This window comes from Coregonus lavaretus (assembly GCF_964263955.1).
Source record: "Coregonus lavaretus genome assembly, chromosome: 11".
Classification (NCBI taxonomy): domain Eukaryota; kingdom Metazoa; phylum Chordata; class Actinopteri; order Salmoniformes; family Salmonidae; genus Coregonus; species Coregonus lavaretus.
Genome location: NC_139998.1, coordinates 46,907,000 through 46,933,920, shown reverse-complemented (window position 1 = coordinate 46,933,920; position 26,921 = coordinate 46,907,000). Strand labels below are relative to the sequence as shown.

Here is a 26,921-nt window from a genome sequence, read left to right as displayed (position 1 = left end):
CACCCCTACCACATTGTCATAACACTGAAAACTTACAGTAGACTGTCATTCATAGCAGTTCTTATTCATTATAATACTTACATTTTCTTCAACCATAAAATATAACATGCTTACAGTAGTGAAAGCAGGCCTTGGCAACCTCTCTGTCGTCTCAGCTTATCAGGGTGGATACAGGAAGACGAAAGGTGAAAAGAGTCACCAGTTTGTCAAAGCATTCATCTTTGCTCCCACTTTAAATCTTTACATCAGCAGCTAAATTGACTAAGGGAGGGAGGGGAGCTGTAATTCCTCATCAGCGCACCCAGATTGCTGCCAGAGCCATTTCACACCAGGGGAGGGAGGTTAAAACGAAAAAGAACATGGTGGGTGTTGATTTATCGCTCTCCTGACGTTGGCACAGAGCAGGCACCCTTTAACCGTTAAAACGCTTGGCATACCAAATCCCCTCTCAAAGGAGAGTTTTGCTTAGGAAGTGCACAGCTATCTACACTCCACAACTCCGCCTGGCATTTCACTCTGAAAGCGGAGACTCAAAACTATTCAGTTGAGCGCGTTTGTTTGACTCAGCCCGCTCCCCTCATCTTTGGCCTGTCACTTTGAGGAGCTGCATTCAGACACCTCTCCCTGGGGCCCTGAGATTTAATTCCATTGGCTAACCTCAAAGGTCAATCTCAGAGACTGCATTACCAATTTGCTGATTGACAAACCACTTGGAATACATAAGACTTTGCTTCTATTAATGATTGAAGAGGCATCGAGTCACTGATATCGACAGCGATATTTACAAAAAGTAAATGTAATTAAAAGCAGTGTCCTCATTTGCATAGTGTAGCTAAACAACTTTACTGAGCATAACTCATAAGGTACTGGGACTGAACTGTAAAGTCAAGGGCACGGGATACGACATCAATGGTTTAAAGCTGCAATATGTAACTGTTTGGGCTAACCATCCAAATTCACATATATATTTTAGTTATATATCTATCATTCTCATTGAAAGCAAGTCTAAGAAGTGGTAGATCTGTTCAATGTGCACTATTTCTATGCTTCCCGTGCTTAAGTTTAGTTTTTGCATCTTTTACTTTCAGTTTTGTACACCAGCTTCAAACAGCTGAAAATACAATATTTTTGGTTACGGAAAATATATTTCACAGCGGTTTAGGTGGTACAATGATTGTCTACACTATACTTGCTTGTTTTGTCACATAAACTGAGATTAGGCAAAATATTAGAATTTTAGCAACCAGGAAATGGCGGAGCGATTTCTGCCTAGTGCATCTTTAACAATCATGACTAGGCCTACACATTTTACATTTTAGTCATTTAGCAGACGCTCTTATCCAGAGCGACTTACAGTTAGTGAATATATACATTTTCATACAAAGCTTGGAAGGATATCCTCTTGGTAGTCTGTTTCGTTTGTTGAACAACTTCTGTTTGATTGAACATAAGATTGAGCGAGAGGGGGGTGAGGTAAAATGGCCGGAGTCTATATCCATCATAAGGAATTGTGACATGGTTGACTCAATTCTCTTGACCGTAGCCAGAACCACCCTTTCTCTGACATACTTAATTATTTTAAAATATTTTAACACACACTTTATAAATGTCTCTAAAAAAGGTAAAAACACCTGCATGATACAGGAAACAAAACTGCTTTCTAAACTAAATTTCTGGTGGGTCTCCTTGTCCTGTCTTGTGAGATTCAGCAGTCAATATTTCAGCTGGATCATTATTTACCTTGTCAACATGTTCAGCAGAAAATAAGATTAATCTACAAGCTACGAGAGAATGAATATTGTATTATAAGAAGTCACTGGACAGGCTCAGCCTTCTGCTGTACAAGCTTTAACATTTGATGTGGTGCGCTAAATTGCCATGCTTATTGAGCATGAAATCACAGATCCAACCCGTATTTTTTAAACTGCGGTTTTACTTTTATGTTTGGAAGGATCACAGTTTTATGTCCCATTTTTGTTTGTCTTTCAGCCAACAAGGGAATTGAATAACGCATTTCCATCATGGGAAATCTCAATTGGGGCAGATGTGAGAGAGCGAGAGAGAGAGAGAGGGAGCGAGAGAAAGAGGGGGCGAGAGAGAGAGGAGAGTGTGGTAGAGAGAGGGGGAGAGAGGAGAGAGGGGGCAAGAGAGAGAGGGGAGAGGAGAGACGGGGAGAGAGAGAAAGAGGGGGAAAGAGAAAGAGGGGGTGAGAGGAGAGAGAGGGGGAGAGGAAGAGGTGTGGAGAGAGAGAGGGGGTAGAGGGAAAGAGAGAGAGGGGAGAGAGGGGGATCGAGAGAGAGAGAGGAGAGAGAGGGGGAGCGAGAGAGAGAAAGAGAGAGAGTTGAAATAAAGGGGGAGAGAGAGAGAGATAGAGCGAGAGAGAGAGAGTTGAAATAAAGGGGGAGAGAGAGAGAGTGTGGAAGAACATACCCACCTGTACATTAATATGGGAATGTGCCAATAAAAGCAACATGTTGCTGTTAATGTATTTATCAGCACATAAATATAATCCCAAAAGTTTAACAAACTAGATCATGAATAATGCGGAGAAGTGGAGGGAGGGGAAGACTAGGGCAATGTGGTGCCTAATAAGTATGGCGATAAACCTGGGTAAACAGAAGGCAGATCTGCTCTCCTCCTGCCTTAATCCCTGTCCATCGGTATTATATTAATAGACAACCAGAGGACTGTTAGTTATTTATCCACAGCCACCGCAGCACTCGTGGTATCCAGAGGATATCAGTGTATTCCCAATCAAATGGTTTTCAATGTGGTTCCAGGGAGACTTTGTGCAATTTGCTCTTTAAGCGTGAAGTAGCCATTGCAACAATCCAAGGAGGAAGAAAGGGGAAAAGGAGGCGAGTTAGCTATAAGAGACATACCTGTATTTCAGGACATCCAAGCATTGGGCCCTGTGTAAAATGTAGTTTGTGTAACGGGTAACTGAGGAGAGTATATTTATTCCTTGTTGTAGTAATAAGTGCTGGCTGATTATCTCCCACTCAATTACAGATATCGATCCATGGGACTTGGCTCCCACTCTTGGAATTACACTAATGGTCCGGGCCCCTCCAACACACACTCATCAATTCTGCCAGCTGCCAAGCAGGATCACGGTAGCCAGGGGTGCAGAGATGAGGGGGAGGGGAGCGCTAGACTCAAGCCCTCCTCCAGCCTGCATAATATCTATCGATGCCCTCGGCGGAAACCATACAATTAGGGCCAGGCGCTTAAGGAGATAATCTAAACCATTATCAGGATAATGATATGGAGATTTGAGGAAGATAAATGTTGCACTTGCTTTTGGTCAAATTCCTGTGGTAGCGCCTCTGCTTGACAACGTTTGCTCACGTTGAGAGTACTATGAAATGTGATGCGGGTTGAAAGATTAGTCACCTGAGAGCGGTGTTTCGGATTGTGTATGAGTAGAGTAAATATTCAATGATATGAACGTCTAACACAATACAGTGGGGGAAAAAAGTATTTAGTCAGCCACCAATTGTGCAAGTTCTCCCACTTAAAAAGATGAGAGAGGCCTGTAATTTTCATCATAGGTACACGTCAACGATGACAGACAAATTGAGAAAAAATAATCCAGAAAATCACATTATAGGATTTTTAATGAATTTATTTGCAAATTATGGTGGAAAATAAGTATTTGGTCACCTACAAACAAGCAAGATTTCTGGCTCTCACAGACCTGTAACTTCTTCTTTAAGAGGCTCCTCTGTCCTCCACTCGTTACCTGTATTAATGGCACCTGTTTGAACATGTTATCAGTATAAAAGACACCTGTCCACAACCTCAAACAGTCACACTCCAAACTCCAATATGGCCAAGACCAAAGAGCTGTCAAAGGACACCAGAAACAAAATTGTAGACCTGCACCAGGCTGGGAAGATTGAATCTGCAATAGGTAAGCAGCTTGGTTTGAAGAAATCAACTGTGGGAGCAATTATTAGGAAATGGAAGACATACAAGACCACTGATAATCTCCCTCGATCTGGGGCTCCACGCAAGATCTCACCCCGTGGGGTCAAAATGATCACAAGAACGGTGAGCAAAAATCCCAGAACCACACGGGGGGACCTAGTGAATGACCTGCAAAGAGCTGGGACCAAAGTAACAAAGCCTACCATCAGTAACACACTACGCCGCCAGGGACTCAAATCCTGCTGTGCCAGACGTGTCCCCCTGCTTAAGCCAGTACATGTCCAGGCCCGTCTGAAGTTTGCTAGAGTGCATTTGGATGATCCAGAAGAGGATTGGGAGAATGTCATATGGTCAGATGAAACCAAAATAGAACTTTTTGGTAAAAACTCAACTCATCGTGTTTGGAGGACAAAGAATGCTGAGTTGCATCCAAAGAACACCATACCTACTGTGAAGCATGGGGGTGGAAACATCATGCTTTGGGGCTGTTTTTCTGCAAAGGGACCAGGACGACTGATCCGTGTAAAGGAAAGAATGAATGGGGCCATGTATCGTGAGATTTTGAGTGAAAACCTCCTTCCATCAGCAAGGGCATTGAAGATGAAACGTGGCTGGGTCTTTCAGCATGACAATGATCCCAAACACACCGCCCGGGCAATGAAGAAGCATTTCAAGGTCCTGGAGTGGCCTAGCCAGTCTCCAGATCTCAACCCCATAGAAAATCTTTGGAGGGAGTTGAAAGTCCGTGTTGCCCAGCGACAGCCCCAAAACGTCACTGCTCTAGAGGAGATCTGCATGGAAGAATGGGCCAAAATACCAGCAACAGTGTGTGAAAACCTTGTGAAGACTTACAGAAAACGTTTGACCTGTGTCATTGCCAACAAACGGTATATAACAAAGTATTGAGAAACTTTTGTTATTGACCAAATACTTATTTTCCACCATAATTTGCAAATAAATTCATTAAAAATCCTACAATGTGATTTTCTGGAAAAAAAATTCTCATTTTGTCTGTCATAGTTGACGTGTACCTATGATGAAAATTACAGGCCTCTCTCATCTTTTTAAGTGGGAGAACTTGCACAATTGGTGGCTGACTAAATACTTTTTTCCCCCACTGTATGAACGTCTAACACATTGACATTATTACAAATACAACATTTTAGCCATGCACTAACTACATACAATAGCCTGTCAAGACTGCAACCACCAAACTGAACAGAGAAAATCCTGATGGGATGATTTTCATAAACCATTTTCTCCTGCCTTTTGAGGTTAAGAGAGGATATTCAGCCACTCTTGAGGACAATGGAAGTTGATTGAAGAAATGCTCCTTTATTATTAAAACCAACACATTTTGGAGCACTGCCTTCTACAAAACCCTGTTTTGACTGTCCACAAGAGAGGTTGAATAATATCCTCTTTCTACAGTTTGCTCCTTTATTCGTGCAACTTGGTTGGAGACTGAGGTAGCAGCAGTTTTCTTGATAAAACGAGGAGCACCCAACAGTGTGGTATAAAATAATTGCAGTACATATTCTGCTGTTCTATCGCGTGTGCAATGATGTCCTTGGGGAAAAAAACTTTGCTTGTTGTTTGCAGTAACTTATTTGTTGTTGTAATATCCCAAACGAAGTGGCTGTTTCACCAATTAAGAATTCTAGCTTTAAAAGGAGACATATTGTGTTTCCAGATACAAACCATGCAGTAAGAGAATAATTCCTTTCATAACCATCTAAACTTCTGCCAATGAACTTTTGGATGAGTCCTCATTGTAATGCCAGGCCAGTGTCTAATGGTGGCAGAGCTAGTGCTTACTCCTGAGTGGCGAATCCAGGCTCTGTCGTAGCAGGCTGCGGCCGGGAGACCCATGGGGCGGCGCACAGTTGGCCGGCAGGGATGTAGCTCAGTTGGTAGAGCATGGCGTTTGCAACGCCAGGGTTGTGGGTTCGATTCCCATGGGGGGCCAGTATGAAACATTTTAAAATAATGTATGCACTCACTAACTGTAAGTCGCTCTGGATAAGAGCATCTGTTAAATGACTAAAATGTAAATGTACTAAGCAGTAATGGTATATGGCAGGCTACTGCCACACAATGACTTTGACACAAGGCTCTTGTCCACTTCTATACGGGATGGCCCACTGAGGTGCCAGCCTCAATCACTCTTTAAGCGGCATGTAACAAGGGCTGAGAAGGAAAGTGTAGCAGTTTATGCCAAAGCAGTTTGTGGCAAAGTGGCAGGGGGATGTGAGAGGACTACAACACTGATGTGCTCTACCGACCAGTCCTTGGCCAAATGACCGTGTTAATGCACACTAGCAGTCACTCTAGTTTTCTACCCTAGAGCCGATGCTGGAAGTTGAGGCCGACCTTAATGTCTTTGGCATCTAATCTGCAGCTGCAGAATACTTTCTCCCAAGTATTTAAGTAAAAAGCCCATTACTTGTGGCCATTTGTTTTACTTCCATGAGAAAAGGGGGCGGCAGGTAGCTTAGTGGTTAAGAGCGTTGTGCCAGTAACCGAAAGGTCGCTGGTTCTAATCCCCGAGCCGACTAGGTGAAAAATCTGTCGATGTGCCCTTGAGCAAGGCACTTAACCCTAATTGCTCCTGTAAGTCGCTCTGGATAAGAGCGTCTGCTAAATGACGTAAATGTAAATGTAAAAGGATCTCACACTCTTGCCTTTGTTAACACCTTTTAGCAGCAGTAGTGTTTAAGAACTGGAAAATCATACCATTATTCAGTGATAATATTTTAATACAACGCAAATCGTAACATTGGTAGGCTATTCTTGTCAATCCCTTTGCCGTCTCTAAGTCGGTCCGACTTTCCAGCCCACTCCTTCCCTGATCAATGGCGGTTGCAGAGTGAATAATAGATATGTCAAAAACATATCTATTAGTTGGCAGTTTCATCCACGCAGGAGGAGCAGTGCAGACAGCAGTGGGAGGGGGGGTCGTTGGATGTTTAAATACTGTCTCAATCAGAGGTTCGCCTCGGACGCATAGAAACAGACATTGGATTTTGTTAATTACGACGCAAAGACTCTCAGAATGCCAGTCACAATCACCTATCTATCTGTGGTGGTGATGGTGGCAATGGCGGTGTGTGTGTATGTGTATCTGTGTGTGTGGGCGCTATATGTAGGTTACCTTATTATTCATTATTCAAACTTAAGAGTCAGAGTTACGGGCCAAGTCCTACATGGAGAGACCCTTCGCCTCAAGCTTCCGTTCTGATTGAACATTTATGAACAGGGTAAAGGACCTATGAAGTAAGTCATTATCTCTCACAAGTAGATTAACCATTATCATCTCCTCGCTTACACACAGGACCTTTCCTTTTCCCCCATGCTAGGCACTGTGCAAGTCAGTTCAAAGATACCACACTGTACTGTACAGGTCAGGGGATTACGAAGAACAAGTTTCAACGTTTATTCGCCATGTGCACAGGACACAACAGGTGTAAAAAAGCACCGTGAAATTCTTCTCTTAAGAGCTCTTTCCCAACATTGCAGTGATAGTAATAATACTATAGATAATAATATAAATAATAATACTAAATAAAAAAGAAGTACGATATAGGTTGAGGCCTCTGTTCTGTCCTCTGACCACTCACACCAATGGTGCCATCATAATAGACAAACACTTTTATGGGGGACTGGTAGGATCTCTTAAATAAGCCAAATGCTAAATAATTTGAACTTAAGTTAGTTTAAGGCACATTGACCATACACCTAAACAGCCTTGCTTTTCAAAGCCACCATTCCATAAACTTCCAGTCGCTTGTGAGTGGCTCTGATTTTCCGCCACTGCTCTTCCGATGTGTGCTGGTCAAGCTGTGGAGCTTAGAGCAACAGGGCTTTCAAAGTTTTTTTTAATTGCCTCCATGATCAGGCAGGCCTTCAGAGAGGGCCAATAACTGCATTTGCTCTCCCAGAACAGAGCTGGGGAAACTGGGAAGCTTGGGAGATTTACTGTGGATGCGGAGGGGTGGCCGGGACCTTCTGACGACTCAATTACAGGCTGAACTCGCCCTCTCCGCTGCTCCTTGTGGAAGACAAGGTGGGGGCTGGGGCTGAGAGGATGTCTGGAGAGAGGTTGAGAGCCTCTGAAACATAATGCAGCCCACGGAGCATAGACAACGTCAGGGGAGACAGAGTTGACATCCAAGACACCATCAGGGGAGACAGAGTTGACATCCAAAACACCGTCAGGGGAGACAGAGTTGACATCCATTTATAAATGTGGGCCTGGCGGTTGTGTTCACAGTTGTTCATAGTTGACTGGTGCTACGGGTTGTTTATTTACTGCATGAAAATAGACCGCCGTCTAAAGTTTGTGGTTTTCTCTTGTTTTGCTACTGGGGTTGTTGAATAGTCCAAATCTGATGATGTCATTAAAGATTATTTTCAATTAAGTTGACATTGTAATATTTAAATCATGGAGTTGATGAATGAAAAACCACATAACAAATGGCAAAATAGGTTGTTGATGTTGAACTTTGTCATCTTGCCTAATTACAAGCGTGGTTGCCAGTCTCTGTTTAGCTCTAACATTCCAGTCCTTGTACTCTGTGTCATGTGCCAAAGATGTTTAGCATGACAGGAGTGGCATGCACATAAGCAGTGCATTATCGCTTAACAAATAAATTCCTGACTTCTTTAGTGAGGCCTGCGTTGAACATCCTCACAACAATGGCAGGCTAAAACCCAATTCATTACATTAATTCTCACATTCCGATACTCGCCTGCTGCTTCTTGACTTGATATATTGCTCGAAGATTATTATTTTCAAGGAATAATTTATTACCTGAAAACAGCCCTCTGGGCTAAGGGTGTTTTCTGACAGCCCAATAATTTAAATGGTAGAGCAATGTTGATCCGCTGTGAGGCTTTGCAGATGGTGGTCAGCAGTGGGGAGTGTGCCTTTCCAGCTGCGTGAGCGAACTGTTTGTTTTTGTGTGTGTAATAAATAAACCCTGTAAAGTAAACCGTTGATCAACACCCAGCATGACCCTCTCAGCCTTCTCTTTAGAAAGTCAGATGACTGCCTTATAAAGACCCAAACCTACAAACTCAACAGGGATAAATAACACCAAGCTCCAACCCTAAAAAACAAAAGATCAAGGTCTTGGTGCTATTTACTTCTCCTACAGCCAGAAGACATTTCAATAAAAGTGCTGTTGAACATCGTTACTTCCTCCATCCGGCCAAAACTGATAGACAGCCAACCAGTCTCAGTGGCTGAATAAACAGAAACATCCTATTAAAACAAAATGAGTTCGCAACCTGCCCAGTGATGCAACCAAATCCCAGTTCTGTAAAAGCACTTAATGAACAGAAAGGGACTCTACCGTCGTACTGAGTGGGTGCTGTGGCCCATAGAAAGACCACAGACGCCTCAATGTGATAGGAACTCCACGGGGAAAAAGCTCAGCTCCCTCATAGTATCTTTGAAAACATTACCTTCATCCTTCTAACTATTAGCTTAGTAGATCCGCTTCCAAAAGACTGACTTTGGTCTTCCAACTTGGCGCCTGGTGCGGTTGCTAGGTGATTTATGACACAACTGCAAGCCCTCTATATCTGCTTCACAAAGTAACATTAAGAGCAAACATAAATAAAGGGCATTGAGTTTGGCGTCTGCCGTTGGCGCCCAGTAAGAGAGACGGAGAGCGCGAGCAGACAAAGCCGGCACCTGGAGCATACTACAGGTCAAAGGGCATGCATGTCAAACCGTACACTCCATGACCTCAAAGAAGGGCAACAGTGGAAGGGTTTTCTAACACGAGCCGGGGGCAGGGTGATGTATAATCTTGGTCAACCCAGAAGTAAAATCTTGCGTAATTTGGTCAGATGCGTGCTTAACTTCTGGGTCTATACGTGTTACAAATAGAGAGTTCCAGCGGTTTGCAAAGTCTCCACCCTCGCAAAAGAAAACTGAGCCAAATCCCCCTCCCCTTCCGATCTGTGTGGGCACAAGCACGAAGCACTCGAAGCAAAGACATTTAAGCACCGCCTTCGCTCAATCCTGGTAAGTCTAAATAACCAGTGACGAAAACCCCCAAACTGGAACTACTGCAGCTCGTTATCTCATGCATCCCATTCAGTCCCGGCAGATTAGGTGATGTATGACTCGGGGAGAAATCAATGTCTCAACGGCTGAACTGATGAGATGGGTTTGGACCACTGAGGTGAGACTTGGGTTTGTTGAGACGAGGAGTCATTCAAGCTTACCTTTGTGGTTGATTACGCGGACGCTCTGCTTGCTTTGGATGTCCCACAGTCGTATGGTCTCGTCGTGGGAGCCCGAGAGGAGGAGAGTGCCGTCCATAGACACAGACAGACAGGTCACTAGGTTCCTGTGGAGGGTTGAGTGGAAAGGGATGTTTGGGGATCAACATTTGTGTCTCAGCTTTTCCGTTATTAACCAAGTAAATAATGGAAGTAAATCTACAGTCAAACAAAATCTCAATTTCAGCAAGTGCATTATATCAGATTATTATTTATTATCTTTCCAGTTCTGATGGGATTATTTTCTCCTGATTTCCTTAAAAATGACATATTAATGTATCTCTTTAGGCTTTACTCCAGTCACATCACAAGGGAGGACAAAAGCCATTGCTAAGGCCGTTTTCTTACAGCAGAGTTTCAACATTGTTATCTTGCTTGTTTCTGTTCACACATTACAGGCAACCTAATTACCATGTATGTGCCTTCCAGGTATGGTACCAAAACAGTGACATACACTATTTAGTGCATTCGGAAAGTATTCAGACCCCTTCACTTTTTCCACACTTTGTTACGTTACAGCCTTATTCTAAAATGGAATAAATAAAAACATGTCCTCATCAATCCACACACAATACCCCATAATGACAAAGCGAAATTAGGTTTTTAGAAATATTTGCAAATATATATATATATATATATATATATATATATATATATATATATATATATATATATATACACACACACAGTGGGGGGGAAAAGTATTTAGTCAGCCACCAATTGTGCAAGTTCTCCCACTTAAAAAGATGAGAGAGGCCTGTAATTTTCATCATAGGTACACGTCAACTATGACAGACAAAATGAGGAAAAAAAATCCAGAAAATCACATTGTAGGATTTTTAATGAATTTATTTGCAAATTATGGTGGAAAATAAGTATTTGGTCAATAACAAAAGTTTCTCAATACTTTGTTATATACCCTTTGTTGGCAATGACACAGGTCAAACGTTTTCTGTAAGTCTTCACAAGGTTTTCACACACTGTTGCTGGTATTTTGGCCCATTCCTCCATGCAGATCTCCTCTAGAGCAGTGATGTTTTGGGGCTGTCGCTGGGCAACACGGACTTTCAACTCCCTCCAAAGATTTTCTATGGGGTTGAGATCTGGAGACTGGCTAGGCCACTCCAGGACCTTGAAATGCTTCTTACGAAGCCACTCCTTCGTTGCCCGGGCGGTGTGTTTGGGATCATTGTCATGCTGAAAGACCCAGCCACGTTTCATCTTCAATGCCCTTGCTGATGGAAGGAGGTTTTCACTCAAAATCTCACGATACATGGCCCCATTCATTCTTTCCTTTACACGGATCAGTCTTTCTTCTGATTTCTTCAAACCAAGCTGCTTACCTATTGCAGATTCAGTCTTCCCAGCCTGGTGCAGGTCTACAATTTTGTTTCTGGTGTCCTTTGACAGCTCCTTGGGTCTTGGCCATAGTGGAGTTTGGAGTGTGACTGTTTGAGGTTGTGGACAGGTGTCTTTTATACTGATAACAAGTTCAAACAGGTGCCATTAATATAGGTAACGAGTGGAGGACAGAGGAGCCTCTTAAAGAAGAAGTTACAGGTCTCTGAGAGCCAGAAATCTTGCTTGTTTGTAGGTGACCAAATACTTATTTTCAACCATAATATGCAAATAAATTAAATAAAAATCCTACAATGTGATTTTCTGGAAAGAAAATTCTCTATTTGTCTGTCATAGTTGACGTGTACCTATGATGAAAGTTACAGGCCTCTCTCAGGTCTGTAATTTTTATCATAGTTACACTTCAACTGTGAGAGACGGAATCTAAAACAAAAATCCAGAAAATCACATTGTATGATTTTTAAGTAATTCATTTGCATTTTATTGCATGACATAAGTATTTGATACATCAGAACAGCAGAACTTAATATTTGGTACAGAAACCTTTGTTTGCAATAGATCATACGTTTCCTGTAGGTCTTGACCAGGTTTGCACACACTGCAGCAGGGATTTTGGCCCACTCCTTCATACAGACCTTCTCCAGATCCTTCAGGTTTCGGGGCTGTCGCTGGGCAATACGGACTTTCAGCTCCCTCCAAAGATTTTCTATTGGGTTCAGGTCTGGAGACTGGCTAGGCCACTCCAGGACCTTGAGATGCTTCTTACGGAGCCACTCCTTAGTTGCCCTGGCTGTGTGTTTCGGGTCGTTGTCATGCTGGAAGACCCGGCCACGACCCATCTTCAATGCTCTTACTGAGGGAAGGAGGTTGTTGGCCAAGATCTCGTGATACATGGCCCCATCCATCCTCCCCTCAATACGATGCAGTCGTCCTGTCCCCTTTGCAGAAAAGCTTCCCCAAAGAATGATGTTTCCACCTCCATGCTTCACGGTTGGGATGGTGTTCTTGGGGTTGTACTCATCCTTTTTCTTCCTTTAAACACGGCGAGTGGAGTTTAGACCAAAAAGCTCTATTTTTGTCTCATCAGAGCACATGACCTTCTCCCATTCCTCCTCTGGATCATCCAGATGGTCATTGGCAAACTTCAGACGGGCCTGGACATGCGCTGGCTTGAGCAGGGGGACCTTACGTGCGCTGCAGGATTTTAATCCATGACGGCGTAGTGTGTTACTAATGGTTTTCTTTGAGACTGTGGTCCCAGCTCTCTTCAGGTCATTGACCAGGTCCTGCCGTGTAGTTCTGGGCTGATCCCTCACCTTCCTCATGATCATTGATGCCCCACGAGGTGAGATCTTGCATGGAGCCCCAGACCGAGGGTGATTGACCATCATCTAGAACTTCTTCCTTTTTCTAATAATTGTGCCAACAGTTGTTGCCTTCTCACCAAGCTGCTTGCCTATTGTCCTGCAGCCCATCCAGGCCTTGTGCAGGTCTACAATTTTATCCCTGATGTCCTTACACAGCTCTCTGGTCTTGGCCATTGTGGAGAGGTTGGAGTCTGTTTGATTGAGTGTGTGGACAGGTGTCTTTTATACAGGTAACGAGTTCAAACAGGTGCAGTTAATACAGGTAATGAGTGGAGAACACGAGGGCTTCTTAAAGAAAAACGAACAGGTCTGTGAGAGCCGGAATTCTTACTGGTTGGTAGGTGATCAAATACTTATGTCATGCAATAAAATGCAAATTAATTACTTAAAAATCATACAATGTGATTTTCTGGATTTTTGTTTTAGATTCCGTCTCTCACAGTTGAAGTGTACCTATGATAAAAATTACAGACCTCTACATGCTTTTTAAGTAGGAAAACCTGCAAAATCGGCAGTGTATCAAATACTTGTTCTCCCCACTGTATACATACCCTGAGAAACAAGATTCTCTGGTCTGATGAAACCATGCTTGAACTCTTTGGCCTGAATGCCAAACGACAAGTCTGGAGTAAACCAGACACTGCTCATCACGTGGCCAATACCAATCCTACGGTGAAGCACGGTGGTGGCAGCATCATGCTGTGGGGATGTTTTTCAGCGGCAGGGACTGGGAGACTAGTCAGGATCGAGGGAAAGATGAACAGAGCAAAGTACAGAGAGTTCGTTGATGAAAACCTGCTCCAGAGCACTCAGGACCTCAGACTGGGGCGAAGGTTCACCTTCCAACAGGACAACGACCCTAAGCACACAGCCAAGACAACGCAGGAGTCAATGTCCTTGAGTGGCCCAGCCAGAGCCTGGACTTGAACCCGATCTAACATCTCTGGAGAGACCTGAAAATAGCTGTGCAGCGACTCTTCCCATCCAACTGACAAAGTTCCCCAAATACAGGTGTGCCAATCTTGTAGCGTCATACCCAAGAAGAATCAAGGCTATAATCGCTGCCAAAGGTACTTCAACAAAGTACTGAGTAAAGGGTCTGAATACTTATGTAAAATGTGATAAGGCTGTAATGTAACAAAATGTGTACAAAGTCAAGGGGTCTGAATACTTTCCGAATGCACTGTATATGCCTGGAAGTATGCTTTGAATTGGTTTCTAACTTAAGCTCCATACCTTGTGTGTGAATCCATGAATTGTACAATGTTAATGAAATATCTGCCTTTGATATAGACAATTCTCAGACCAATTCTTGCTAGTCAACATCAACTCATTGCCTAATCCTTGCTTGTATATTTTAATTATCTTTATGGAGTCAGATAAACATTTTAATAGGCTAATTGCTTCGTCTTATTACGCACGTTATGTATATATACACTATACTGTATATCAAACATATACACATATAAAATATTACAATGCCAGGACAGTGGCTTCGATTCCCGGGACCACCCATAAGTAAAATGTATGCCGCATGACTAAGTTGCTTTGGATAAAAGTGTCTGCTAAATGGCATATATTATATAGAGGAGTCCTTGAAGGCAGCCCACCTGTGTCCTTTGAAAACCTGGTTGCCCTCGTTGTCCGACTGGAACGTCTGATCTCGATTTAGGCTCTGCAGATCCGAATAAAAAAGTAAACAGAAGTTAATCAGAGTAAGCAAACCTAACAGACTTCTGATAGATGTTTTTCATTCCCAGAGCTAATTAGCTTGCATCTCAGGTACACTCACTAACATGTTCCTCCCTCTCTATTAAGTTGGCAGGGAAGTTTTGGCCCTGTCCAGCCTCTTAATGGTTTGATCGATTGACTTAATTGCTTTAACTAGGGATGGGGTTGCATCAGACATGCAGCAAGGAAGGGAGGACTGGACACCACTGGATTTGACTATGACCAACTCTAATCATTACATCACGTCTATACTGCCTGTTTTGAACATGACAAGTGGACTTGAAAGGGATTTGGTTAATAGTTAATAATTTTGTCTGTTTGTGTAAAGGGCTTGATACTCTGGCCAGACGACTGAAATTCAAATCATTAAGCGAAGGTTTGAGGGGGAGGGAAGCATCATGTATCATTTCACACCTGTCATTAACTAAAATGTTGGAAGTGGAATGAAAAAAACAGTAATTAGTCTAATCCACCATCGATGAAGGATGAAATGAATACAAAATTGTATGTTAAACTGTTAAAATCAAGTGCTTAAATCCGTGAGGGATGTCCGGAACCATTTAGCAAGAAAATTATTTATTTTCTATGGCAAAAAAGTCTTGGCAGGATTACATTTCAAAACCTTCACACTGCAGGAAAAGGAAACGGCTGGTTGCTGCTGGCTCGCAGTGAAAAGGAAACGGCTGGTTGCTGCTGGCTCGCAGTGAAAAGGAAACGGCTGGTTGCTGCTGGCTCGCAGTGAAAAGGAAACGGCTGGTTGCTGCTGGCTCGCAGTGGGGAAGAGAATTCTCAGCCTGTCTGACTGTCACTAGGACTATTTATCCAAATGTGACAATTCTGGGCTCACTGTCTCATCTCCTGCTGAACAATTTCAACAACAAAGGGGGAACCAAACAGCACAACGAATGCAGCTCTCTATCATAATGCATAAGAACTTCTGCCCAGCAAGGGTATGAAATCCCCTTTATTAAACAATGATCCACAGGCATATTCACAGTTAAGCTGTCTAGGAAATGACTAACCCTCTCCAATCGGGTAAACAGCACAATTAGGGGAGCAGCTGTATTATGAGATGTGGTTGTTGCTATAGGGAAATTATGGTTAATTTCTGGGGTTGGTGCAAGGTCCAAATACAGTATACAGGTAGTTTTAATACAAAGTGATCCCACTCTTTGTTAAAAATAAAAAGCAATATATTCAGATATGCAGCAACCATATTGGAGTCGGACAAATTATTATGTAAAAATGAATACATAAAAATGAAAAATATCAAACATTTGTGATGGAAGCCAGTTGGCCCAAAGCAATTACGCTCACTTTCAAGACAAGCAGCCATGAATACTGTCAAGCAATATAAACCAGAAAGAGGGAAGAGATGTCTTTATCAAAGATGTACAAACTCATAAGTTTAGAGGATTAAACTGGAAAGAATGCAAACACCACAATATCCATTCTCAATCAAAACAATGAAAGAATGTGTTACAGATTATCTGCAATCTCTTTAGAATGAATGACACAGAATGCGGCATAATGAGGAAGATCATTATAATTTAAGCGCTACGGGGAAGCCAGAGGGAAGAGGAAATGATGGAGCTTTGAAAAGCTGTGATTTCACTCACCAGCATCTATAGACTTAACTTTAACCACAGAAAGCAACAATGCAGAGTTAATGTAATTGATTTAATACAGAGCAGGGCTATAAAAGCTTTCTTCTCTCTCCAATTACCTTAATTATCCAATTGATCTTTAAGATGCTCTATTCCTAAATAATTAAGCTTCTAAAGAATGTGGTTGGAAGACCAAGGCGTGCGAGTCAATGGGGCAGCGGCTTAAGCTTTCAAATTCTTTAAAGCCCCAATGCAGCCATTTTTATATTAATATCAAATAATTTCCGGGTAACAATTAAGTACCTTATTGTAATAGTTTTCCATTAAAATTGACAAAAATAGCTTTTTAGTAAATAATTGTTTCTCAAGGAAGAATTTTGCTAAGACTGTCTGGGAGTGGTCTGCGTGGCGAAGGGAGAACTTAAAACTAGCTGTTATTGGCAGAGAGGTTTGGAAGTCTTTGTTATTGGTCTATTAACATCACCAGGCAGTGAATTGGTTACCAGGCAAGCCGAAACTCCCGCCCATGCAAACACACTGATTAGAAGGTCCTGTGTACATTGTATTTTCAACCAGCAACTATCAGGAAATAACACTGATACATTTGTTTCACACTTTCACAGTGTTAGTTTCATTAGCTGTCGTACAATATGATACAAAACACAGGAAAAACTTTGACTGCACTGGGCCTTTAAAGGCAAGCATTAAAGATCTGAGGAACGTTAGCACACTAATAAGATATGATTAGAGATACAGGACCAAAGTGAAAGGGGTCGGTAGGCATTAATAAGAGAAGTCGAGCAACTCGTGTATCCAAACAGGATCTTGACCTGGGGAATTTTCTATCTCAATAATTACAGCTTGCAACAGGTCTTTTAAGGACACATGAAATATACTTCAATATGAATAAATGAAATGATATGCTGTCTCAGAAATCTTGTCATATCAATGACTATTTCATGACTTTAAGCCATTCTTCCCGAGGTCAAGTCATTCCACTACAACATTCAAAGCAATTATTGCTATATTTATGTTTTTTAAAAAATACATAAAAAAGAGGTGAAGAGTCCCCTGACCAATAGTAGAATATTAGACGGAGTAATCTGCACCGTAGACGAAAACCCCTAACAAAAACTAAAGGAGCAGTCTAGATCTATATGACCGTTTCTGTGAATATTCTCATGTAATCATGCTCCCTGTCACTGACTGACTAACATTAACTTGTTGGTTGTATTAATAACCTGTGAGAGGACTGGAACAATAACCATGCGTCAGTGAAAAGGGGGTATCTGTATCACTCTTTCACAGAAGAGGGCTTTTCTCCACTCAAACCTGATGCCTCTGGGATATTGTTTGTTTGGCCATACATCCAAGTGCCACCCACAACATTTCCAGCGTCGCGGATAGATTTAGGGGGGCGGTCACAATTACAAACTAAATGAGATGATGAGTAAGGAGATGGAAAAACTGAAATGTTTGAGTTTAATTATGGATACATGAAGAATAAATGGACCGGTGAGAATCGGCCTTCACTCAGACAGTGATTCCAAAGCCATTCAAGCACATTTGGAGGCACTCGGTCTGAACTTCCTGCAGGACTGTGAGAGAAAGAGAAAGAGGCAGGATGTGTCTATCATGGGGGGTGATGCCTATGAGCAACCCGCCTGCACAGTGAGTGACTCACACCCAGTTTCGTACGACTGCAAGAGCCAGGTTGAGGGAAAATTAGGTTTTAAATAGAAGTGGGGTGTTCTAACGAGGGGAGGGGGATCCTTTATTGTGTAAACATTTGCCCATTAATTTCTGTCATGTTTAATTGACTCTTTTCTACAAGTTTCTTTACCTGACGTGAGGACAAAGCTTGAACCTCAAACTGAACCAAATCCATTGATGTCTTCTCTGATCCCGTTGGTTTGCGTCGGTTACATACTACATTTGGATTAATTGGGTGCAGCTTGACAGACACATTTTTCTGCACGGAAATGTGACTTTCTAGAGCACAAAAGAAGCCCATCCTGCAAATAAATCATGCCTAACACAAAAGTCCATCCTGTGTTAAATGTTCTGTCAAAGCTGAGGAAGAAAGATCCTTGTTAGCATGTTACAGTAAGTCTAGATTCACTAAACCTGGGGGGGCATTACTCTGAACCATGACAGGTCTCCTTTCTCCTTGAAGAGAAGCTATCAGAAAGGATCTGACTTGACCAGTGGCAGTTGGTGCCGTTCAAGATTAGGGAGGACAATTGTTTTGAATGAGCATGGCCTTATTTGTATTCCATTCATATTCCATTTACAATGTAACATCGACAGGTTTAGGTTACTATATGATACTCGAATTTGCCCTATACCCATCATGAGGTTGCTACAACCTAGCCTACAAATTAGCGTTTATTACATAGGTGCACAGGTCGAGAGAGAAATTGACGTAATCAAGGTAACAGACAGTAACACAATCAAGGTAACAGACAGTAACACATTCAATACCGCCTTGCACACCCTTGCCTGCATCTAGCTGATCTGTGGTGTAATCACAGAAACAACAAGAATTTCTATTGGACAAATTCAGGTAGGTCCCTCCCTTTTTCATTTAGTTTGCTTTCGTTTAAGAAATGTTTCGCAACAGAATCGTCGGAAACAATCACCCGCACACACAGTTCACTTCCATAGTAGCCACATACAGCATCATGACTTTGCTCGTTGTATAATTTCTTTCGCATTTACGCATTCTCCTCCTCTCACCTTTTCCCTTCGCTTGTGGACTTCAGTGAACAACTCAACAGCTGTCTGTGACCAGGCGCAAAAACCTCCTCTAGCCCAACCTTCATACCATAACTGCTAACAGCTACACAGCCTTCATAGTTGTCACCATATTAACGTCATAGTCAACAAACTAGAACTTACGCGTTAGTAAACCCACCACTTTTTTTCCCCCCCAAAACTGTTCAACTATTGTCTTTCTCTGAGTCGACTACTCACCACACTTTATGCACTGCAGGGCTAGATAGCTGTAGCTTATGCTTTCAATACTAGATTCATTCTCTGATCCTAGATAGCTGTAGCTTATGCTTTCAATACTAGATTCATTCTCTGATCCTTTGATTGGCTGGACAAGATGTCAGTTCATATTGCAAGAGCTCTGATAGGTTGGAGGACGTCCTCCAGAAGTTGTCATAATTTCTTTGCAAGTCTATGGAAGGGGATGATAAGCATAAGCCTCCTAGGTTTTGTATTGAAGTCAATGTACCCAGAGGAGGACGGAAAATAGCTGTCCTCCGGCTACACCATGGTGCTACCCGAGAGAGTGCTGTTGACGCTACTGTAGACCTTCATTGCAAAACAGTGTGTTTTGATCAGATATTTGATGACGTGAATATATTTAGTATATTTTTATCTAAAAGCATAACTTTTAATGTTTCACTATTTACATTTTTCTGAAATTCTCTGAGGAGGATGGTCCTCCCCTTCCTCCTCTGAGGAGCCTCCACTGCACTTGACAACTCTCATGGGAATGTACAGCAACCAGGAGCAGCACAGGGCGCAAAGAAGTCCCTCAAGAGGCATGGGATCAGACAATAGTCACTGTGAAAGACCCCAGGTGATTTACAACCCAAACACACTGGCCATGCCAGTGCCCCCCTTTCTCATTTTCTACAATCTCTCCACCTTTCAGGCCAACAGTGGGGATTCACCCGTACAAGGATGGTGCAATGCTTAGAAAGTTCATGGAAAATCAACAGTCGAGTGCCTTTAGAGAATCCCCAATACATGTGCAGAATAACAAATAGTGGCAGATGGTAGATTTACTTTTTATTTATATTTTCCCTTTCAACTGAAGAAGTCTTTCTCAGTGGCTTACTGTAAGTTGGAAAACCCAGGGTGAGCCCAAGCGAAGATACTGTAGGGATGCTCCAGAGTAGTGTTCCCAGACTAAGCTTTGTGTAAGTATAACCTGCCTTGACCTTCCCTGTGCACCAGAGAGATGTGGACTGGTCCAAACATCACTCCCATTCCCCTCTTCACTAACAAACTTTAGCAGCTCTGTTCCATACCAGCACTGAGGAGACACATCAAGGCGCTGTCAGCCGATCAGAGGGACCCTTTTACGAAGTTTACTGTATTTTTGTGCATCACTAGAAATGTACAGGACTAACTCAAAGGGAACTCAGTCAAAGTTGTATTATAAGGCAATTGACAGGTGGAGGGGGATTGTTTTATTAGTAATGTTCTGAATGTATTTAATTTTGTTCGTCAGTTGTGTGTACTTGGAGAAAAGAGTCCTGCTGTGTGCCTTCACTTGTGGAAATAAAATAAAGTTATTTCATTAAAATAATTATTAAATCAGGTAACGGGTTTGATGACAGTATATGGAGTTCTAAGGTTCTTTTCAAGTGCTGGAAATAAATGTGCTTATTTTACTCTATTAATATGTTGTCTTCAAAGATACTAGTTGTGACCAGGGCTGGGCGGTATAACGTATTTTACGATTTATAGTTTACTTCGCTACTTGAGTTCTCTCTCTCTCCATGCCGCTTTCCACACAGATTTAGCCCCACCCCCTGTCACTCAAGGAGTACATTTGTTGTTCCTCTACCACAAGACACTTGCGTTCAGTCTCTGCATGGTCAATGCAGCACATGCAACAATGTTGATGACAACGATGCGGTTTTCACTTTGCTGCTTAATATAAATCCACTAGCGTTCTATAACTACACTATTGGTTTGTGTTTCTTACATCTGCAAACAGCTAGTTTGTCCTTTACTAGCAAGTTGGGCCTAAATCTTGTTAGCTGCTAAAATCTTGTTAGCTCAACATTGTTGCATGTAATAAATTACATGGCGCCGGAGAAGATGGCTGCCGTTTTACAGCCCTCTAACCAATTGTACTATTATGTGTGTTTTTCTGCGTTATTTGTAATTTATTTTGTACATAATGTTTCTGCCATCGTCTCTTATAACCAAAAATAGCTTCTGGATATCAGGACAGCGATTACTCACCACGTATTGGACGAAGATTTTTTCTTCAACGAGGCGGCCGCGAAGGATATCCTACAGACACCCGACAAGGCCCAAATCCCTGCCATTCGCATGAGGAAGAGACGAAGATATCGTGGACGTAGGTCGGGGTGCCTTGTAAGGATCCGACGGCGAGCGAGTAAACTGCCACTCCCATCAATCCTATTAGCCAATCTTCAATCATTTGAGAATAAATTGGATGACCTAAGATTACGGTTATCCTACCAACGGGACATTAAAAACTGTAATATCTTATGTTTCACAGAGTCGTGGTTGAACGACGACATGGACAACATACAGCTAGCGGGCTATACGCTACATCGGCAGGATAGAACGGCTGACTCCGGTAAGACAAGGGGTGGCGGTCTGTGTATATTTGTAAACAACAGCTGGTGCACAAAATCAAATACTAAGGAAGTCTCTAGGTTTTGCTCGCCTGAGGTAGAGTATCTTATGATAAGCTGTAGACAACACTATTTACCAAGAGAGTTTTCATCTATATTTTTCATAGCTGTCTATTTACCACCACAAACCAATGCTGGCATTAAGATTGCACTGAATGAACTGTATAAGGTTATAAGTCAACAGGAAAACGCTCATCCAGAGGCAGCGCTCCTAGTGGCCGGGGACTTTAATGCAGGGAAACTTAAATCCGTTCTACCTAATTTCTACCAGCATGTTAAATGTGCAACCAGAGGAAAAACAACTCTAGACCACCTTTACTCCACACACAGAGACGCATACAAAGCTCTCCCTCAACCTCCATTTGGTTATGGCAAATCTGACCATAACTCTATCCTCCTGATTCCTGCTTATAAGCAAAAACTAAAGCAGGAAGCACCAGTAACTCGGTTAATAAAAAAGTGGTCAGATGACGCAGATGCTAAGCTACAGGACTGTTTTGCTAGCACAGACTGGAACATGTTCCGGGATTCTTCAGATAGCATTGAGGAGTACACCACATCAGTCACTGGCTTCATCAATAAGTGCATCGATGATGTCGTCCCCACAGTGACCGTACGTACATACCCCAACCAGAAGCCATGGATTACAGGAAACATCCGCACTGAGCTAAAGGGTAGAGCTGCCGCTTTCAAGGAGCGGGACTCTAACCCGGACGCTTATAAGAAATCCCGCTATGCCCTCCGACGAACCATCAAACAGGCAAAGTGTCAATACAGGACTAAGATTGAATCGTACTACACCGGCTCTGACGCTCGTCGGATGTGGCAGGGCTTGAAAACGATTACAGACTACAAAGGGAAGCACAACTGCGAGCTGCCCAGTGACACAAGACTTCCAGACGAGCTAAACCACTTCTATGCTCGCTTCGAGGCAAGCAACACTGAAGCATGCATGAGAGCACCAGATGTTCCGGATGACTATGTGATCACGCTCTCCGTAGCCGATGTGAGTAAGACTTTTAAGCAGGTCAACATTCACAAGGCCGCATGGTCGGACGGATTACCAGGACGTGTACTCCGAGCATGTGCTGACCAACTGGCAAGTGTCTTAACTGACATTTTCAACATGTCCCTGACGGAGTCTGTAATACCAACATGTTTCAAGCAGACCACCATAGTCCCCGTGCCCAAGGACTCTAAGATAACCTGCCTAAATGACTACCGACCCGTAGCACTGACGTCTGTAGCCATGAAGTGCTTTGAAAGGCTGGTCATGGCTCACATCAACACCATTATCCCAGAAACCCTAGACCCACTCCAATTTGCATACCGCCTCAACAGATCCACAGATGATGCAATCTCTATTGCGCTCCACATGGCCCTTTTCCACCTGGACAAGAGGAACACCTACGTGAGAATGGTATTCATTTACTACAGCTCAGCATTCAACACCATAGTGCCCTCAAAGCTCATCACTAAGCTAAGGATCCTGGGACTAAACACCTCCCTCTGCAACTGGATCCTGGACTTCATGCCCCCAGGTGGTAAGGGTAGGTAACAACACATCTGTCACACTGATACTCAACACGGGGGCCCCTCAGGGGTGCATGCTCAGTCCCCTCCTGTACTTCCATGACTGCATGGCCAGGCACGACTCCAACACCATCATTAAGTTTGCAGACGACACAACAGTTGTAGGCCTGATCACCGACAATGATGAGACAGCCTATAGGGAGGAGGTCAGAGACCTGGCTGTGTGGTGCCAGCATAACAACCTCTCCCTCAACGTGACCAAGACAAAGGAGATGATTGTGGACTACAGGAAAAAAAAGAGGACTGAGCACGCCCCCATTCTCATCAACGGGGCTGTAGTGGAACAGGTTGAGAGCTTCAAGTTCCTTGGTTTCCACATCACCAACAAACTATCATGGTCCAAACACACCAAGACAGTCGTGAAGAGGGCACGACAAAGCCTATTCCCCCTAAGGAGACTGAAAAGATTTGGCATGGGTCCTCAGATCCTCAAAGAATTCTACAGCTGCACCATCGAGAGCATCCTGACTGGTTGCATCACCGCCTGGTATGGCAACTGCTTGGCCTCCGACCGCAAGGCAATACAGAGGGTAGTGCGTACGGCCCAGTACATCCCTGGGGCCAAGCTTCCTGCCATCCAGGACCTCTATACCAGGCGGTGTCAGAGGAAGGCCCTCAAAATTGTCAAAGACTCCAGCCACCCTAGTCATAGACTGTTCTCTCTGCTACCGCATGGCAAGCGGTACCGGAGTGCCAAGTCTAGGTCCAAAAGACTTCTCAACAGCTTCTACCCCCAAGCCATAAGACTCCTGAACAGCTAATCATGGCTACCCGGCCTATTTGCACTGCCCCCCCCACCCCATCTTTTTACGCTGCTGCTACTCTGTTCATTATTTATGCATAGTCACTTTAACTCTACCCACATGTACATATTCCTTCAACTACCTCAACTAGCCGGTGCCCCCGCACATTGACTCTGCACCGGTACCCCCCTGTATATATAGCCTCCCTACTGTTATTTTATTTTACTTCTGCTCTTTTTTCTCAACACTTTTTTGTTGTTTTATTCTAAATTTTTACTAAAAAATAAATGCACTGTTGGTTAAGGGCTGTAAGTAAGCATTTCACTGTAATGTCTGCACCTGTTGTATTCGGCGCATGCGGCCAATAAAATTTGATTTGATTTGATTTGATTATCGCTAATCGCTAGCTAGCTAATAAATATACTGAGTCAGAGCAAACTTAATTAGCTATACAGCCTGATAATACCAGTGATGGTGTAGACCTAAATCTGCATGTGTTTTGTGCAACAGTATCTTCTAAATCAAAGAGGAATGCACAAAGCAAGAATATGTTAGCTACATGAAGTTGCTAAGAGAAAGCATTCAATGTAGCCAAAGATTATAGGGTCCCCTAGGAAACACTTATAAACACTTTGGTTCCTATCCTGTCACAATAACTCTTCCATGTCTTCCAACTTTCCATGATTCCAACAGTTCACTCAAGTGTTTTGCTCTAAATCGCAGTCAAATCGCAATTGTAACATTTGATTAAAATTAAGGCCTAGATTGTTTGCCCATATCGTGCAGCCCTATGTGGCAGTGTGGAAATGATCTCAAATTAGTGCAGGAAATGCAGAAACTCATGAAAATCCAGAAAAAGATTTTTGGTTGAAGTTGAAGAGTATAAAACAATAAGAATGGATAAAGACATTGAAATCATTTAAAATGTGCAAATGTATAAAAAACAGAAATACCTTATTTACATAAGTATTCAGACCCTTTGTTATGAGACTCGAAATTGAGCTCAGGTGCATCCTGTTTCCATTGATCACCCTTGAGAGGTTTCTACAACTTGATAGGAGTCCACCTGTGGTAAATTCAATTGATTGGATATGATTTAGAAAGGTACACACCTGTCTAAGGTCCCACAGTTGACAGTGCATGTCAGAGCAAAAACCAAGCCATGAGGTCGACGGAATTGTCAGTAGAGCTCCAAGACAGGATTGTGTCGAGGCACAGATCTGGGGAAGGGTACCAAAAAAATTCTGCACCATTGAAGTTCCCCAAGAACGCAGTGGACTCCATCATAAATGGAAGAAGTTTGGAACCACCAAGACTCTTCCTAGAGCTGGCCGCCCGGCCAAACTGAGCAATGAACCCGATGGTCACTCTGACAGAGCTTCAGAGTTCCTCTGTGGAGATCGGAGAACCTTCCAGAAGGACAACCATCTCTGCAGCACTCCACCAATCAGGCCTTTATGGTATAGTGGCCAGACGGAAGCCACTCCTCAGTAAAAGGCACATGACAGCCCGCTTGGAGTTTGCCAAAAGGCACCTAAAGGACTCTCAGACCATGAGAAACAAGATCCTCTGGTCTGATGAAACAAAGATTGAACTCTTTGGCGTCACGTCTAGAAGAAACCTGGCACCATCCCTACGGTGAAGCATGGTGGTGGCAGCATCATGCTGTGGGGATGTTTTTCAGCAGCAGGGACTGGGAGACTAGTCAGGATCGAGGGAAAGATGAACAGAGCAAAGTACAGAGAGATCCTTGATGAAAACCTGCTCCAGAGCGCTCAGGACCTCAGACTGGGGCGAAGGTTCACCTTCCAACAGGACAACGACCCTAAGCACACAGCCAAGACAACGCAGGAGTAGCTTCGGGACAAGTCTCTCAATGTCCTCGAGTGGCCCAGCGAGAGCCCGGATTTGAACCAGATTGAACATCTCTGGAGAGACCTGAAAATAGCTGTGCAGCGATGCTCCCCATCCAACCTATAATAATATAAAAATATGCCATTTAGCAGACACTTTTATCCAAAGCGACTTAAAGTCATGTGTGCATATATTTTTACGTATGGGTGGTCCCGGGGATCGAACCCACTACCCTGGCGTTACAAGTGCCATGCTCTACCAATTGAGCTACAATTGACAGAGCTTCAGAGGATCTGCAGAAAAGAATGGGAGAAACTCCCCAAACACAGGTGTGCCAAGCTTGTAGTCATACCCAAGAAGACTCAAGACTGTAATCGCTGCCAAAGGTGCTTCAACAAAGTACTGAGCAAAGGGTCTGAATACTTATGATATACTTATGTGATATTTCAGTTCTTTTTTATTATACATTTGCAAACATTTATAAAAATCTGTTTTTGCTTTGTCATTATGGGGTATTGGGTGTAGATTAATGAGGGGATTTAAAAATAAATCAATTTTAGAATAAGGCTGTAACTTAACAAAAAGTGAAGGGTCTGAATACTTTCTTAATACACTGTATGTGTTGCCACCCTAGGGTCACGCAATACTCATAAAGCAAACTTTTATTATAAAAAAAAATAAACACAGTCAAACAGTCATTTTATTTAAAAAAATACTGTGACATTATATTTTGCTCATATCGCCTAGCCCTAGTTGTCCCGTCCGACTCTGAAATAAAATAAAACATCTCAGCGCACAATACGTACTGAATACAAAGTTATATGACATGCAAACTCCATTTTAGAGATGGATTCGCCAGTTCAAAGTCTCTCCTAGTTATGTCACTTTCCCTTGGTGTATCGCCAGACTGTGGCCTAAAGTACCCGCTGTATATCTGCTTTCCAATTTGCTGTCATCTGTCTGAGCTCACCCCTGTCCAGACACTTCTCTCCGTGGGCAATATCCACAACGGGTTGGTTA

General features: G+C 42.9%; 1 protein-coding gene across 1 annotated transcript in view; it reads right to left on the bottom strand.

Moving 5' to 3' along the window:
- The window catches only part of LOC311137769 (WD repeat-containing protein 18-like), an 85,437-nt gene that overhangs the window by 21,998 nt on the left and 36,518 nt on the right, over positions 1-26,921 (bottom strand). The window contains exons 6-7 of the mRNA XM_084172354.1: positions 14,567-14,631; positions 10,174-10,298 (exon numbers count right to left, since the gene is read on the bottom strand). Of these exons, the coding sequence (XP_084028480.1) occupies positions 10,174-10,298; positions 14,567-14,631 (190 nt within the window). The remainder of the gene's footprint in view (positions 1-10,173; positions 10,299-14,566; positions 14,632-26,921) is intronic.